The sequence below is a fragment of the Acomys russatus genome, chromosome 26 (assembly GCF_903995435.1).
Source record: "Acomys russatus chromosome 26, mAcoRus1.1, whole genome shotgun sequence".
In the NCBI taxonomy this organism is placed as follows: Eukaryota; Metazoa; Chordata; class Mammalia; order Rodentia; family Muridae; genus Acomys; species Acomys russatus.
The window spans coordinates 12776858-12793669 of NC_067162.1; the positions used below are offsets into that span (position 1 = coordinate 12776858).

Below are 16812 nucleotides of genomic sequence, written 5' to 3' on the forward strand. Positions count from 1 at the left end.
TGTTTGCTTTAACTGGTTTTTGACAGAAAGTTAGAATGTTCCGATTCTCAGGCGTTATGTAGTGTAGTGGGGACCCACGAGGGACCCTTGGGGTTTTCAGAGGTGAGAGGCAGCTCGCAAACCTTCAGCTTTGTCTGCACTTTTTCACCATCCTGAACCAGCCCTGAGTCAGCCAAGGGAGGTGACCAGAAGAGCAAGGGACAGGTCTCAGCCCCAGCTCAGCCCGCCCTCCATGGGTGGGAGGGACTGTGGCCCGGGAGGCATGGCTCCGCCTTCAGACTTCTGCTCTCCCATGTCCGTTGCCGCCTCTCCAATCAACTAAGGAAATTTTACAGCCCAACTTCGGCAGCTAGCAACATCGCAAACGCAGAGTCGGGCTTCTCGGCAAGGACTTCAGGCTTGTCAAACTCAATCACCTGAAAATCAGAGAAGAACGGACATTTTCAGGAAAAAAAGAAAAATAAGAAATGTACACTCCAAGCAGCCCTAACCCGGGAAGCCTTTGAGGAGGTGACGCCAAGCAGAACTTCCTGCACCTTCCCATTTTCCATGACCAGGACAAGGTCACAGTTGAGGACTGTGTTAAGGCGATGGGCGATGGTCAACACTGTACAGCTTCTGAAGGCTTCTTTTATGGTGCTCTGAACAAGGCTGTCCGTCTTGGAGTCCATGGAGGCAGTGGCCTCATCAAGGAGAATGATCTGTCAAGGGAGAAGCTCTGTGAAATCCAAAGCTGTGCAAAGAGGGAAGTGTATAGCCTTGGATCTTACCTCAAAGACAAGGAGACCGTAAATATAACAAAATAAGCACTCATCTTGAAAAACTTATGTTTGCTCCTCTCTTAAGGCAGTTTATTCAAACATTGTCTAGGGCAGGAGAAATGACTCCGGGGCTTCTGTGGTACAGTGGGAGCCAGTGTGGGCATGGTAACAGCACTTGGTTTTCTTAGCTACAGCTCATGGAAAAATTATCATGACCTTAGAGAAGCAGAGCCTCACAAATTTACATCTTTCATTTCCAGAACCTGGGAATCCTGCAACTTAGGCTGAGGGCTGCCTTCCTTCCGCCTTTTTTTAGCATCTGCAGGCTGCCTGAATTCCTTTTCTCAAGCTCTTTCACACACAGTGGATTCACTGTGGTAAACACTTGGCTAATAGTTCTGTGGACACCTCTTAAAAACACACAGGGGACTTGCTGTGAAGAACACTCGGCTAATAGGATTTTTCTTTTTCTTAATTGTTATGTGTACATGTATGTGTCTGTGTGTGGTTACGTACACACGTATGTACATACAAGTGCAGGCAGAGTCCAGAAGAGGGTATCAGATGCCCTGGAGCTGGAGTTACAGGTTATCATTAACCATATAATGTGAGTACTGGGAATCAAACCCAGGTCCTCTGCAAAAACAGCAAAAAAAAAAAACTGAGGCCTCTTTCCAGCCTCCAAAAAATAGGATTTGTTTTGGAGGGGAAAAAAAAGGAAGGAAGGAAGGGAGGGAGGAAGAAAGTAAGGAAAGTAGAAAAAAGTGGGTATTTTCTTTCTCAGAATCAGTAAGGCTTGTTAAGTCACTTGGGAAAGTATATATAAATGTTCCAGATCTTATATACTAGCATTCTGGCGGCGTTCTTGGGTGTCCTAGGTACTGTGCCTGAGGACTCAAAATTATTCAGGGACAAAGGTAAAAAGTAGAGAACATATTTTTCAAACTCAAGCCTCCTTCCTAGAAGTGGGAAGAATACGTAAGCAAGGCCTCCCAAGGAGAAGCCCCGAGAAGGAAGGCAAGGCACCTGAAAAATGGCTGTTATTTTTCAATTTTTACCCCTCACAACTTCGTCTTAAGAGAAAGCGATCGGTTTTTAAATTACTGTGCTGCTCTGTCTTTGCTGAAAGACTAACTTGTGTCTCTGCCTCCCGGATTGAGTGGCGCCGCAGGGAATATCCAAAATTTGACCGATCCATTTTCCATGCTGTTTCCTTACTTTTGAATTACGGAGAAGTGCTCGGGCCATACAAAGCAGCTGGCGTTCCCCTACTGAGAAGTTTTCCCCATTTTCTGTGACTTCTGCCTGTAATTTCTCTGGGAGTTTCATTATCTATAAAACACAGAAAACGACACATTTATGCTGATGATCTATAAAATCGTCCTGTATCGTTTTATTGATTGCCCCCTCCTCTTGCATTCATCAGCATGCTTTATTTTGCAATGGGAAAGAAAGTTTAAAAAAAAAAAAAAAAAAAAAAAAAAAAAAAAAGCAATCATTTCAATACTGCAAACAGGCATCGGGAGGGCCGGGGCCAGGGAGACGCTAATAATGTACAGCCAGTGTGACTCACCATAAGGGACAAATCGTGCAAAGACTTCTAGAGAATATTTAAGCAAATGGAAATGGCCTTCGGGGTTGCTATTTTCATGGGTAAAGCAAAGATGGCCTGGGAGAGATTTCCAGAAGGCTGGGACTATAACGACAAACCAAAGTGGCTCTGGAAGATGTTTGCTTTGGCGCCCTGGGGCTACTGACTTCAACGGGGAGGGGGGGGGGGTGCTGCAGTGCTTAACAGAACAAGGCCTTCTGTCCCAGACATCTCTAACCAGCCACACTTGCAATGCCAAAACAAACTACATCCATTCATCATTCTGAGGCTCATCCGCTCTGATAAAGCCAGTGAGGCTGAGGACCAAGTGACTGGGCCCTCCCTCACTCTGGACTCAAATGGACACAGGTTCAAGTCTCCATCCTGCTACTCGCTGGCATGGGCATGCTACTTCTTTGAGCTTTAACTTTGTCATCTTGAAAATGAAGGGTAAGAGCGCCAGCCTCAGGGGGCTGTGCAGAGGACCAAGACTGATGACGCACGTAGGGCTGTTGACTGCATCAGCCAGAGACCTAACAAATAGCACCGTGGCTGGTTTTGATAACCAGGAGCAAGGAAGGATTGAACTTCGCCGAGGTTACGTCACTCCCACAAGTGAGCCTGGCCGCATGCTGGCCCCGGGGACACGTGTCTGGGAGAGTGGTGTGGGGAGTAGACTCACGCTGGGCAGCCCCGGGGACCTACTGTGTCTCTCATGAATGTTCTCTCCAGAACATGCCAGAGCATCTCGTCTGTGTGAGTCCCCAAGGGATCCAAGTTGTACCTGCAATGAGTCAAGGGAAAGCAAGCTGGAGTTTCAAGGACCGACACAGTAGAGGACATGGAGAACAGGAGAAGAGGGAGGGAGGAGATGTGATGCCCGCGGGGTAAGGACACATTCTCTTCCCCATCGCATGTTGGGGGAGGGGAACAAGAAGAGGTGGGAAGGGAGGAGCCTGCTCAGGCCAGGCCCTAAGACCAAGGACCTACAACTCTGTGGTGGAGCAGAGACCTTGGAGACAGACAGGAGGGAGGAGCCCCACCGGGAGGCAGAGCAAACACAAGCATACCAGGGTCCATGGCGTCAATGTACAGCAAGGCACTGGGACCTTATCCAAGTTCTTGGCAAAAGAAAAGACAAAAAGAAAGGCCCAGCACCCCCTTTCTGCCTCAGCGTCAAGAAGCACAGCCGCAGATACCAGGCCCCAAAGAAGGATGTGAGTCGAGTGTTTTGGAGTGCATGTGGCATCACTGATATGACCAGCTTTAAGTAGACAGTCTCCCTGCTTCATCCAGTGCCCAATAGGAGGACGTTACCCTCTCCCTGGACCGGCTGAGATGGCCGCATCCCTCCTGTGCTTAGACATCAGATCTTGAGCCTGTGTAAGTTGCAACCTTGATCCCCCTATACTTAATCAGCCTCTCTTCTGTAGTGGGAACGAATTGATGCAATTGCCAAAAGCCTGCTGCCCGCGTGGGCCAGGGAACCACTTAGTCCACTGCACGCTCTGGGGCACTTTTGAAGAGTGGCCATTGCTAAGCTCAATCTACTGCTGGCACACAACCATAAAACAGGGTTGTTTGGGACTACTGTGGCATCTGCTCACTCTGTGTATAATAAAACCACTAACAATAGTATTGCTAACATTATTAAAACTATTAATATCACTACTAATTATGTGTTGTTGTTACTAATGCAATATTAGTGATGATATATTTAATAGTGATATAATATTTTAATAATATAGTTTCTGAAATATCAGCAAGACTCAGGACATCGTTCCCCAGCTCCTTCCAAAGATTTTACTTAAAAAAACAAACAAACAAACAAACAAACAAACAAAAACAGAAAAAAACAGACACCAGCAAGGCTTCTGAGCGCCTATGCAGGCCAGTTCCCTGAGCTAAGACTGCCAAGAGCAGCCGCAGCCCAGCAATTTCTCAGCTACTACTTGGCCCGCTTTCACTGTCTCCAAACAGGAATGCAGGATGATTGAAAACAGCTACCTTACTGTACCTACAAACAGGACAGGGTCCTGGGGGATCATGGTCAGCTTGGTTCGGAGGTCTTCCAGACCCACGGTGCAGACATCCACCTCATCAATGAAGATGGTGCCAGAGGCTGGCTCCACCAGACGAAACAGGGCCACGCCCAGTGATGATTTTCCTGGGGACAATAAGAGCAGGAACAATGAATCCGACACCAGTTTTTGCTTCCATCGTGTCCAAACATTTAATTAAGGGAATTTTGATTGCAATGAAACTGGCTCCGTGCGGATGACTTTGCAAGGCAGACATCCCTTACTCTGGGGGACCAGGCTGCCCTGACACCATTAACCTGACAGCCCCTGCAGAGGTGTTCAGCTCATAACTCATCTTCTGGGCCTCGTTTCCCCAGAATTATTTTCATTTAATTAATTCAAAAACTATGGTGTATTTGCTTCCAACTCTCCACAGCCATTCAACCTGAAACACTAATTTACAGTAAAGAGATTTGAGGGGAAATAAGAATCCAGCACTGGTTCACATCTCTCTGAGGTGGCTTCGCCAGCACATACGGTGCAAATTCAAACCAACAACCCCAAAGAAACAAACGGCGCTTTGTCCTCACCAGAACCCGTTCTTCCCACAATCCCAACTGTCTGCCCGCTTTGGATGTTCAAGTTCAGCCCATCAAGAACGAGAGGGGTATTGTCTCTGTATCTCATCCGGTAGTCCTTGAAAGTTATCTCCCCACGGCTCGGCCAGTCTTTGGGACAGGTCCCCACTTTGAAGCGGTGAGTGTGTTCAGGAACACAGGTCTGAAAAGCAGAATAGCCATTGGCCATCTTGATAGCCACTGGTTTCCACTGACTTAAGCTCACTCATTTCACAGCTGTCAATGCCGGCGCCTGCGGCAGGGAAGAGAACCATAACCTTGTACTCACCTTCTTCTGCCCAGTCTGGTGCTATGAGCCTGTAATTATAATATTCAGGAAGCTGATGCAGGAGGAATGGGCGTTCCAGGACTTCATGAGATATTCCTCGCAAAATAAAAACAGGTCGCCTTTCAATGGGGGTACTTTAGGTAATAAAAAAAGGGTATTGTGGACTGAGAGCCGTGTCACACGCCTTTAATCCCAGCACTCGGAAAGCATGGGCAGGCAGATCTGAGTTTGAGACCCACCTGGTCTACAGAGTGAAGTCCTGGACAGCTAGAAATACACAGAGATATCCTGTCTCAAAAAACCAAAAAAAAAAAAAAAAAATTATAATGAAACACTAAAGGTGGCTTATATGACTGGTAGCTGCACACAGAATAAAATTATCATAGAGTTGAAGAAGGCATCTCTAAGACACTAGACCTGGAACACCAAAAGGGTGACAGCTACAAGGATTTCTTTCCAGAACCTTCCAGACAGAGGAGACAGATATTGCAAAGGCCTGGCAGCCAGAACAACCTTGAGTAAGTCCAGAAATAAAAAGAGAAGTCGCTTAGGCCTGGAGCTTAATGAAGAAAGGACGGATGTCTTAGGGAAATAAGCAAATGGCAGCTCACCCTGGGCCACGTGGGCCTAGGCTCGGATGGACACAATGACCTTGAAGCTGTGGGGCGAACCCAGTGTAAACCTTGAGATGAGCAGAAGTCAATCTAATTTCAGTGTCTGAAAAAGTCATCTTGTTGCTAGGAACAGGAAGGTGACAAAAGAATAGAAATGCCACAAAGGTCATTAGACATCAGCAGAAAAAAAGGAAGAAAAAAAATGTTTGGACTTTTCCTCATAGGCATTCCTAAAATCTCACAATCTAATGAATACGAAATGGGCTTCATTAGGAGACCAGGCCTTCTTCTCACAGGCTCGCTTAGCAATGCGGAGCCCTAGTGCTCCCCCAGGGTGACTGGCCAGCCCAAGCCTCGAGTCAATAAGTGACTCTCAATTAGCTGAGAAAACATTTGCTTTCTTAGAGGGTACTTTTGAGCCCTTAGGAGAATTGGAATTTAAAATAAAGATATTTTAAAAGAACCAGTATTGCACTAGCAACGTTTTTAGGTTAAAGGATCTGCTTATTTTGTGCTTGAAGTAGTTTTAGTATTTATGAAGTCAGGCTTGAGATTCTAACTTAAAATGTATAGTCAAATATTTAGTTTAAATGTGATTTTTAAGTGAAAAGCTTTATACGCGCGCGCGCGCGCACACACACACACACACACACACACACACACACATGCCTGTTGTGGGGATTTCAAGCCTCCTACATTCACGGGCTCAGTTGGACTTATACATACTGGGAAGTCCCTGTGTCAAAGCAGATCATGGGGGCATGTTAAGAGGTATACAATGTGCTAGATTCTAAAGTGTTTTGGTGTGCTGACTTAAGCTTGCTAGTGGGACCAAACACTGTCCACAGCCCACAAAAGAGATTGCTGGGTTTAGGTAGACTTCCGTTCTCAAAACAGTTGCATTTCTACCTTGCCCCAAAAAGCTTTCAAAGAAGAGGTGAACAGATCTTCTTTTCTGTAACTATAATCAAATACTAATTTCCAGAAACCAAAGCAAGCCACTGAATTTTGGATTGGATTGTGAATACAGGTTTTTTTTAACAGGATGGATGACAGATAAGATTCCAGTTATTAAGAAGATCCCATTCACGTAGCGAACAAAGAGGAAAAGAGCAAAATGGGGGCTGGAGAGATGATTGCCCAGTGGTTAGTGCTCTTCCAGAGGACCAGAGATTGGCTCACTCCAGCTCCCAACACATCTGGCCTCCATGGGAGTGCACACAATCGCACGCACACACACACACACACACACACACACACACACACACACACACACAGTAGATGAATCCTTAAAGAAAAAAATCAAAACATTCCAGTCTCCCGCTGTTTACTCAGTCCTTACCGAAATGTACTCCCTCAGCAGCTCTGCAGAGGTGAACTTGGCTTGGGTCTCAGTCCCTGTTCTCACACACACTTGAAGCAGTCCACTGAGCTGTTGGGAGAAAAGGGTAGCGGCTTAGGGTCTCCTTTCCTCTCTTGGCCCCTGCTGTTTCACCCTTCTGGCATCTGCCACTTCAAATTACTACTGGGCTCAGGCATCATGCAGAAGAGGCTCGCAGTCCCAGCCAGGCACACAGAAGGCCACATTTCCTGTTGGGATGGTTTGCGTTTAAACATTTCCTTTGTATTTAGAAACAAATGGTATTTACGTTTTCCCTCTCACTCCAGATGGTGAGCATCAACCCACCACCTTGATCACTCCTGTGAGCTGGTCCCATCCTGAGAAACGAATTGCTAGCGGGGTTGGCTCCTTGCTGCCACCTGGTGGGGCCTTGCATCCCACTCCCACTTCCTAAATCCACCGCATCTGGGAAAGAGAGGCAACTGACAAACCTCCGGCAGAAGCCAAGGACCCGCTACACACACACACACACACACACATACACACACACACACACACACACACACACACGCGCGCGCGCGCTCCAAACGTAAGACAGGGATCCAGATCAGCAGAGATGGTTTGCCAAGGGAACCTGCTTTAGGCCAGGATCCCTCCCCCAAGAATCTAACTCCAAAAGCTGAGTGCAGGTGACAACCAACTGCAAACGACATGTCTGTATCCAGAACATCTTGAAACCAAGAACGTGAGCCCGGTTGGGAAAGGGCCTTTGCAGCTGTGATTAAACCACCCTGTGTACCTGGGTGGGTCCTAAGGCCAGTAACAAGTATGAGATGCCACACAACAGATAAGATATGAGACAGACAGACAGACAGAGACAGAGAGATACACAGAGAAAGAGAGACAGAGACAGAGAGTGACAGAGACAGAGACGAAAGGGGGTGACCCCTTACGGAGACAGACAGAGAGGGGGATGCCAAGGAAGTGAGAGCACAAAAGAGAGACAAAGTGGGAGGTTGGCCCTTTTATATCTGCTTTGCAACTGAAGGGCATCTGGCACACACCTTGTGGAGGGCAGGCGATGATGTCATAAGTTGCTAAGCAACCTAGAGGCAGGCTAGTGGAGCTGTTTGTATGTTAACAGCCCTGATAAAAGACGAGGGAAAGATCCAAAGGAGAAGGGGGAGGGAAGACAGAAACAGGAGTTAGAGGAAAGTGGTTCTAGGCCAGGAAACGCCACCAGCCTCTTGGTCTCTGAGCAAAATAAAATCATTCCCTGGAAGCTACAGACAATAAGCCCTGTGTGGACTCTGGGTCTCCAACACTGTGAGAGGATAACTTCCTCTTGTTTTAAGACACCAAGCTCATAGGGATTGTTGCAGGAGCTGAGCAAATGACTGCAGCCTGCTAGCCCATGAAGTGAGGGAGCAGGTAGGAGGAGAAATGAGGAAAGAGAAGGCTGCTGAGGTGTGCTCATGAGATTTTAGCACCGGAAGCCACTGAGACCAGTCTAGACAGGGACTTCTGAGAGACGATACAGGCGTGCCATGCCAGGGCAAGGAGACTGGGATTTTCATGGTCATCCCTTGGTATCTTAGGGAGTGGGACCCATGATACTTGGTGCCACCACTGCAAAGGACCAACTCTACAGATGCTCCACATGAACATGAAATGACATCGTGCTTGCACAGAACCTAAGAAAATTCTGGTAAGCAACTAAGCTTTCATAGGACGGGAAGGCAGTGCAGTCAGAACGGCAGGGGTTGGGGGCGGAGTAAAATGGGCAAGGAGGCCCCGCCAGGAACTCAGAGAGCTCCTCTCAGCGTGCCCTTGACACCTTCCCTACTTAACACAGGCCAGGGCTCCACATTTCTTTTGGAGCAACGGGCCTCAACCTGAGTGATTTTGGGCCCTGTCCCCTGCCTTGGGGAAAATAGTTTGAGTTGTGTGCTAGAACCCAAGGCCCAGTGGCTAGAACCCAAAGCACCCGGATGGTTGACTACAAAACTACAGCAGCCAGCACAGACCCTGCCTGGTGCCAGATGCTCAGGACGAGAACATGTGCTCGCTGGGAAGGGCACATGTACCCTCTGCGAAGTAGAAAGAGTAGCAGCTCCTAACTGCCTGGCAGGCGCACCCAGGTCTAGAATTCATTCCTAAGTGGGCACAGTGCAGACCCAAGAAAACATGAGTTGTCCATTGCACTGTGTGATGAGAGAGATCACAGCTCATGAAAGTCACACATTTCTATGAGAGGGCATCGGATGAGAACCTCTGTTGGAATGGAAACCAAAGGCTCACAGAGTGAGAAAGGGGCCTCAGAGAGGCAGCCTGGTTGGTGGCCTGTCTAGAAACAACTGCTCTTAGTGGATCCATCTATGCCTTCCCTCACCTTCCTCGCAACCCGAAGTATGTACACATCTCCCCTAAGTGCATGCACATGAGCATGTGTGTATGTGCCCACGCCTCCTTCTGTAAATGAGATGACCCAAGCAATATACGGGACTCTAAGAACATTACTCAGAGAAAAACAAGGCCAAGCACTTTGGTTCTAGTGTTCAGCGCCTACTCTCTGCCCACTTTGGGAGAGGGAAGCAAGGGTACTTAAAATAATAACAATAAATAATAATAATAATAATTCCACCCCAGCACCTGCAGAGACTATGCCAGGGTGGGGGTGGGAAAAGAAACCACACCCTGAAAAGCCAAACCATCCTCCCGTCCTTATATACAAATAAGTTGAAAGATAGCTAAATCAATGGCAGGAAAGAGCGAACACTGGATAAACAAGAAGAAAACCTGACCCCTGGAGAAAATAGATACAAAACAAAGAAGAGAAAAAAATGAGGGGGGGGGCGGGTAATTAGTGTTAATATCCTTAGGAAAAACACAAGAATGTATCTTAGCCATTTAAAAATGAATCTTTTAAAGAATGAAGGAATGAGAGCATGTGAAAACTTGATAGATGGTTGCCACACTGAAAATTCCAAAGAATGTTTGGATCGCAAAGCTGAGGGAAGTTCCTGGAAAACAAAGCAGAAGGAAGCTATCCAAAGGAGGAAACAAAAGAACAACACTGGAGCCAAAGAGATGGCCCAGCAACTAAGAGCACTGGCTGCTCGTCTTGAGGACCTCGGTTCGATTCCCAGCACCTACATGTTGCCTCACCACCACCTGTTTTCTGGAGATCCAATGCCCTCTTCTGGCCCTTGCAGGTACTCAACTGCATGAGGCTCACAAACATACATGCAGGCAAAACAGCCATACATGTGACATAAAAAATAAATACATATTAAATGAAGGAAGGGGAATCTTTTCTGAGCTGAGAAGAGATTTGACTTTCATCTGAAAGGATCCGGAGTCTGTCATTGTGGGGCATGGAGCACGCCTGTGATTTCAGCATTGGGAGTCTGAGGCGAGAAGCTCTCAAGCTTTGGCCACATAGCGAGGGCCTTGCCTCAAAAGTAAATAAATACAAACCTACCTTATTGAACAGAGTATGTTTTAAAACAATCTGCCCTGAAATTCCAGAGCACAGAGAGAGAGCAGGGGCTCAATGGAGGAAGGTTCTAGACAGGACACTGGGAAGCACACTCAGGGGCCAACTTTAGCTTAAACCATGGCCCCACTCAGGGCAGATGTGAATCTTTCTGGATCTCTTTTTTTTTTTTTTTTTTCCTCTCATCTGCAAAGTGAGACTTACAGAAACATTGCAGTGTTGTTGACAGCAGTGGAAGGAGTTGTTTATAGTGCCTGAAGGGCGGGAAATGCCGTGTGCTCACTTCTTGCATTAGTATTAAAAGAGGAAAAGCTCCCAGGCAGCCAAGACTGGCTTCCTACTCATTTGCCAGAAGCTGTGCTGGCCTCTCCCAGTCCCACTGGGAAGCGGCTTTGTGGTTTTGGGGGTGAGATGGGATGTGTCGCCACACCTTCACTCAAACCAATCGTCCCACTCCCACTAAACCACTACCTAGTTCTTGGGTGCCTACATCGACCCAGTAAGAGCAAAGCTTGGGTTTTTGTCGGGTAGTAAAGGGAAGAAGTGCTCCCCATGCTTTGTTTTCTCTTTCTATAGATCTCAGAGACCATTTGTCACTCACTGCACAACTTTGAGGGAAGCATCACAGAAGGGGACACAAGCAGGAGCCAAGACCCAGCTCTGCCCAAGCCCCATGCAACTGCCCTAGACGTCAGTGACATTGTATGGTTAAGCTCTATTTAAAAAACAAACAAACAAACAAAGAAACAAAAAACTCTTTTGAGTTTCCTGTTGCATCCCTTCCGATACACTGTGGGCCAAGCTCGGCCATGCACCAGAGCTTACCTGGATGATGTAAGACAGCGACAAGCCTTTGGATGAAGCACTGATTGAAGAAAAACTCAGGGTCACCAATAAAGCCACCACAAAGGTGACGATGTTCATGAGGACGTCCATCCTCAGAGCAAACCACCTGAGAGCGCAGTTGAAGTACAGGAGATGGCTCGAGTTCTCGTCGTTCAGTATCTTAAACCTGAAGTTGAAAAATGGAAGGAAAGAAGAGCTCAGGGTTAGCTTCTGTTGATGGGAGATTTGGGGGCGGGGCTCTCCTAACAGAACCAAGACAAGGCGTTTTGTATGCCTTCTTACAAGGTGACTGTTACCAAAAAAAAAAAAAAAAAGAGCCTATGTAGCCATCATGCTTTCACTGTAGAGCTGTTTTCTAGTTGTTTGGATTATTTGTTATATTCTCTCTGCTCTACTAATATTGGGATTTGTTCATATATGCTCTCAAAGTTTTTCTAGTGTGTATGAGGGGAGAAGGAGACAGGATTTCTCTGTGTAGCCCTGGCTGTCTTGGAACCTGCTCTGTAGACAAAACTCAGAGATCTGACAGCCTCTGCCTCTTGAGTGCTGGGATTAAAGGTCTTAGCCACCAATGCCCAACTGATTATTTTTCCCTTGGGTTTTTAATGGCTAAGACTGGCTTTCTTCTTCCTTTGCATACCGTACTCTTTTAAGCAGATGTCTGTTTCCTTCTAGATCTAGGGGTGAGAGGACTTTTCTACCAAGATGTCACTGAATGGATTGATTCCCTAGTTTTACATCAGTGACTTCCTCTACGTTTGGATTTTTGAAGCATCCGGGAGCTCTTGCCTCTGTGGTCATGCACGATCACTATTTCTTTTCTTATTGATCTTGAGTATAGGATTTCCCCACCTTTGCCCTCCATCTCTCAAGCCCTTTTCCTGCCTCGTTGCGTCTGTTGGCAATCCTTTCCACGGTGTTTTTATTTGGTTCACTGATTGCCTGGCTTCTAATTTTGTTTCTTGATGAATTTCTCTTCCATATTAGTAACCTTTTCACCCACATTGCTGATTTTTCTCAGGCAATTTCTCTCTCTCTTTTCTTCCCCCCCCCCCCCCCATCCTCTCCAAGTCCCAGAGTATCTCCATCTGTTTGTTTGCATCTCCTTCAGGTAGTGCATTATTTTTACTGGGAAACTTTTCAAAGGTTCGTCCTGGCCTTTTACCTATTTTTCTATCTTCAGAGTCACCAGCAGAAGAATTCCGACCTGTGACGTCACAGTGCCCAGTTACAACTTCTTACTTCTTCTGTTTCTGCGGTGGTATTTGCATACCTATTAGTTTGGATAGCTCTTCTGGTTTCATTTGTGGCTCTTCATATGGAAGAACTGATATTATTTATTATTATTATTTATTATTATTATTATTATTATTATTATTATTATTATTATTATTATGGTTGGCAAACAAACAGTACAGTGTCATTATAGTTTATTTTCCTCCTTCACTGGCCTCCCCTGTGTCCATCTCCCAAATTCAGCAGCCAACTTTTGAGGGCTGGGACCCCAGTGACAATCTCAGGGAAGTCTCTTCCCCTCCCCCCACCCCCACCCCCCACCTCTGGCCACCACTAGCAAGCCCTGGAGAGCTGTGCAGTCGTTGGTTTGTATTTGAGTCGCCCATCCTTTTCTTTCTACTTTCCAGGCAACCTGTCACTACCATCATGGATTTCTGCAGCTCCTCTCTCTCTCCCTCCCTTCCTCTCTCCCCCCTCCCTCCCTCTTCCCCAACCCCCCTCTCCTGTTGTCACAGAGAGCCCCAGCCCCTGTGCTCATTCCAACCCTCCTGTCTCACAGGGTCACACAGCAGTAGCAGCTCCTGGTCCACTGTCTCAATGGGGAGTTGCGACTTATACATTTTTTATGGTCTGTTGGAAGTCTGAAGGTACATGACTCCACTAATCTAGGCTTCCAGTTTTGAGAAGTAGGAAACCGGCCTATCCACATAAAAATCAATCAATAAATTTAAGCTTTAAAAATTCATTTTATTTTCATTTTATGAGCTTGGAGAGGTGGATGTGGGGCTGCAAATTACAGTCTGGCCTAGGCTGCATAGCAAGACTCTATCTCAATTAGTCAGATGCATATTTAGGGGTAATTTGCTGTGCCCATAGACCTGTGTATCTCTCACTTCTCATTAGGGAAGCTTCTCACTGCAGTAGACAGCAATCATCACAGACAGACACCCTCAATGGGCCAACGGTCAGAAAATAAGGGACTGTGGGGCGCTCAGCCCTAGATGGGGTGTACTTTTGTCATGCCCTTCCATACAAGGGATCTTCATGGAAGAGAGTGTAGAAAGATTTTAAGAGCCAGAGGTGTTGGAGATCATCAAAGAAGGTGTTGTCCGGACACAGCAGGCCAGGTGCACATATGAACTCACAGCAATTGTGGCATCGTGCGCAAGACCTGCATATGCTCGAGCCAGGCAAAAGTCCCAGCGTGGAGAGGAGGGGAGCAAGGTGGGCAGGAAATGCCACCACCAACTGAAAGGCTATTGGCATTTGATAGGTGCTGAGAGAGAACGAGTCAGTTTTTATAAAGGAGGTGACCTGTGGCAGGGCCACTACACTCAGAGACAGGCCCCATGCCTCAGACTAGGTGTACACCATAAGCTGAACTTCATGGCCTTTTTTTTTTTTTTTTTTTTTAAGGCGGGGGAAAGAACCTCAAAGCTGGGTTGGTAGGAAGGGGAGGCTGGAGATGGGAGGAATTGGAGATTGAATATGATAAAAATACATTGTATAAAAGTCTCAAAGAATTAATAAATTCTTATTCTTAAAATGTGTTTATTGTGAAAGAACATTCAATTCTATGAAAGTAGTATTCACCATAACCTTCAAAAAGAAAACATTCTGGGTTGAAAAATAAAAGAATAGGAAGAAATATGTGTCCTATCTGAAAAGCTTAGGAGCAGAACTGTTTCTAGCTCGGAATTTTTAAAAATCTAACTAATTAATTAATTAACCTAGTTATTTTATATGTATGGACGCTTTGCTTGATTTTATGTCTGGCACCACGTGCATGCCACAGGATCTGTGGAGACCAGAGGAGGGAATCGGGTCCTCTGGACCTGAAGTTGTAGATGCTTGTGGGCTACCTTGTGCTGAAAACCAGAATCAAAGATGGGTCCTCTGGAAGAGCAGCTGATGCCCTAGAGCCATCTCTCCAGCTCCAGTAGGAATTCTTATTTGTTTGTTTGTTTGTTTGTTTGTTTATTCTGGAATGTTTGTATATGCGTAATGAGACAGCTTGGAAGTGAGGAACAGGACTCTAGCCACAGAACTGGCTTGTGCTTCTTCTGCCCCTCACACACCGTCGGCTGCAGGTTACTCGTTTGTTTGCTTGCTTTTATCTCGCAGCACTGGAGCTTCGAAGCAGGGCCTTGCACAGCCTAGGCAATGCTGAGGTGCCCTGCGGCTTTGAATCTGGGCCTTGCACAGCCTGGGCAACGCTGAGCTGCACCGGGGCTTCGGATCCAGGCCTTGCACAGCCTAGGCAACACTGAGGTGCCCTGCGGCTTTGAATCCGGTCCTTGCACAGCCTAGGCAATGCTGAGCTGCACCCCTAGGTCTTTGCCTTAACTCCAGAAGGCACTAAGTCTCACCAAGGTCTCACCAAGATGGACAGGCTGGATTTGAACTCACTCGGTAGCCAAGGCTGGATCCTCCTGCCTCAGCCTCCTTAGTAGCTGGGACCACAGACCTGTGCCACCAGGATTGGCGGCTGCTGATAATCTTCACACATCTTTCCATTATGCTTGTGTCTTGGCTACAGTCTGTCACAGGAGGTCAAGTGTTGAGATGTTCCCCATTCACCGTACAGCAACAGTATTCAAAAGATTTGGGATTTCGGAGTTTTGCAGCTTTTGGGTTTTCAGTTTATGATTATGCATGTCATGTGTACATAAAAATATGAGCAAGACTACGATTTGAGGCCTAGGAGTGATTTTTGTATACTTTGTGTTTTTCACTGTTTTCCAGATATGTTGAACATATCTGGGCAAGGAATAAAACATATCAAGTCATACAGAGCTGGAGGTATAGCTCAAAATAAAGTGCTCACCCAGTATGGCACAGGGCACACGGCACAGGGCACACAGCACAGGGCACACCACACACGGCACAGGGCACATGGCACAGGGCACACACATGGTACAAGGCACACGGCACAGGGCACATGGCACACACACAGTACAGGGCACAGGGCACACGGTGTGTGTGTTTCTTCTCTCCTCTTCCATCTCCTCCCCTTTCTCTGTATCTATATCTGTCTCTGTCTCCCTTCCTCCATCCTTCCCTCCCTCCCTCCTTCCCTCTGTGCCTCTGTCTCTCTCTGTGTCTCTGTCTCTGTCTCTGTCTCTGTCTGTCTCTGTCTGTCTGTCTGTCTGTCTGTCTGTCTCTCTCTCTCTCTCTCTCTCTCTCTCTCTCTCTCTCTCTGTGTCTGTCTGTCTGTCTCTCTCTCTCTTTCCCTCCCTCGCTCCCTCCCTCCCTCCTTCCTTCCCTCCCTCCCTCTGTCTCTCTCTCTCTCTCTCACAGTAATGTATCTTTTGGAGCCCCAAATACTTAAAATAGAGCTCCTGATTCTGCCTGCCCTTTACCTGTTTCCAGCATTTCCCCCTCTCAGTGCCAGAGAAACCCGGGACCTCCCGTTCAGGCCGGGGCATGAGGTGGGGAGACCCTGGAGCAGGTGCCGCCCATCAACTCACTTGCTGAGGCAATCGTCCTTTTTGTTGTAGGCGTGGATGACACCCAGACCCTGCATGGACGAGGTGATGTGAGAGAACCAAGGGGACCGGCTGATGCTCTCCACCTGTTTGAGTTCCTGGACTCCTCGGTGGAAAATGCTGCAGGAAGAACGAGAGGGTCCAAGAGGGTCGGCCCCTAAGCCTTGTCTCAGAGGACGCTCCCTCAGCACGGGCAATCCAACCACACGTGCCATGTGGCAATGAAGTCAAAGTTAGCATGATAACTGGAAGAGAGGAGCCTGCCTTTTCCCTCTGGGACACCCTGTCTGGCTGTGTGAGGCATGGGCGACTGGGAAGTTTGAGCACACCATTGCTTCATTTGCCTTCAGACCCGAGTGCTTCCTGCAGCAAAAATGACATGAGGCACAGGACGCAGTTCTAGTCCTTGAAGACCCGATGATTTCACAGGGTGCCGCCCCTGAACACAAGTCAACCGGTTTTTGATGACCCATCAGACAAAGAGGGATCTGATCTGGTTGCCAGTGTG

General features: G+C 47.2%; 1 protein-coding gene across 1 annotated transcript in view; it reads right to left on the reverse strand.

Moving 5' to 3' along the window:
- Positions 1-281: 281 nt before the first annotated feature.
- Abcc12 (ATP binding cassette subfamily C member 12) overlaps positions 282-16812 on the reverse strand; it is a 55551-nt gene continuing 39020 nt past the window's right edge. The window contains exons 21-29 of the mRNA XM_051169013.1: positions 16287-16424; positions 11560-11746; positions 7236-7325; positions 4964-5153; positions 4360-4519; positions 3058-3136; positions 1980-2093; positions 537-701; positions 282-416 (exon numbers count right to left, since the gene is read on the reverse strand). Of these exons, the coding sequence (XP_051024970.1) occupies positions 330-416; positions 537-701; positions 1980-2093; positions 3058-3136; positions 4360-4519; positions 4964-5153; positions 7236-7325; positions 11560-11746; positions 16287-16424 (1210 nt within the window). The 3' untranslated portion in view covers positions 282-329. The remainder of the gene's footprint in view (positions 417-536; positions 702-1979; positions 2094-3057; positions 3137-4359; positions 4520-4963; positions 5154-7235; positions 7326-11559; positions 11747-16286; positions 16425-16812) is intronic.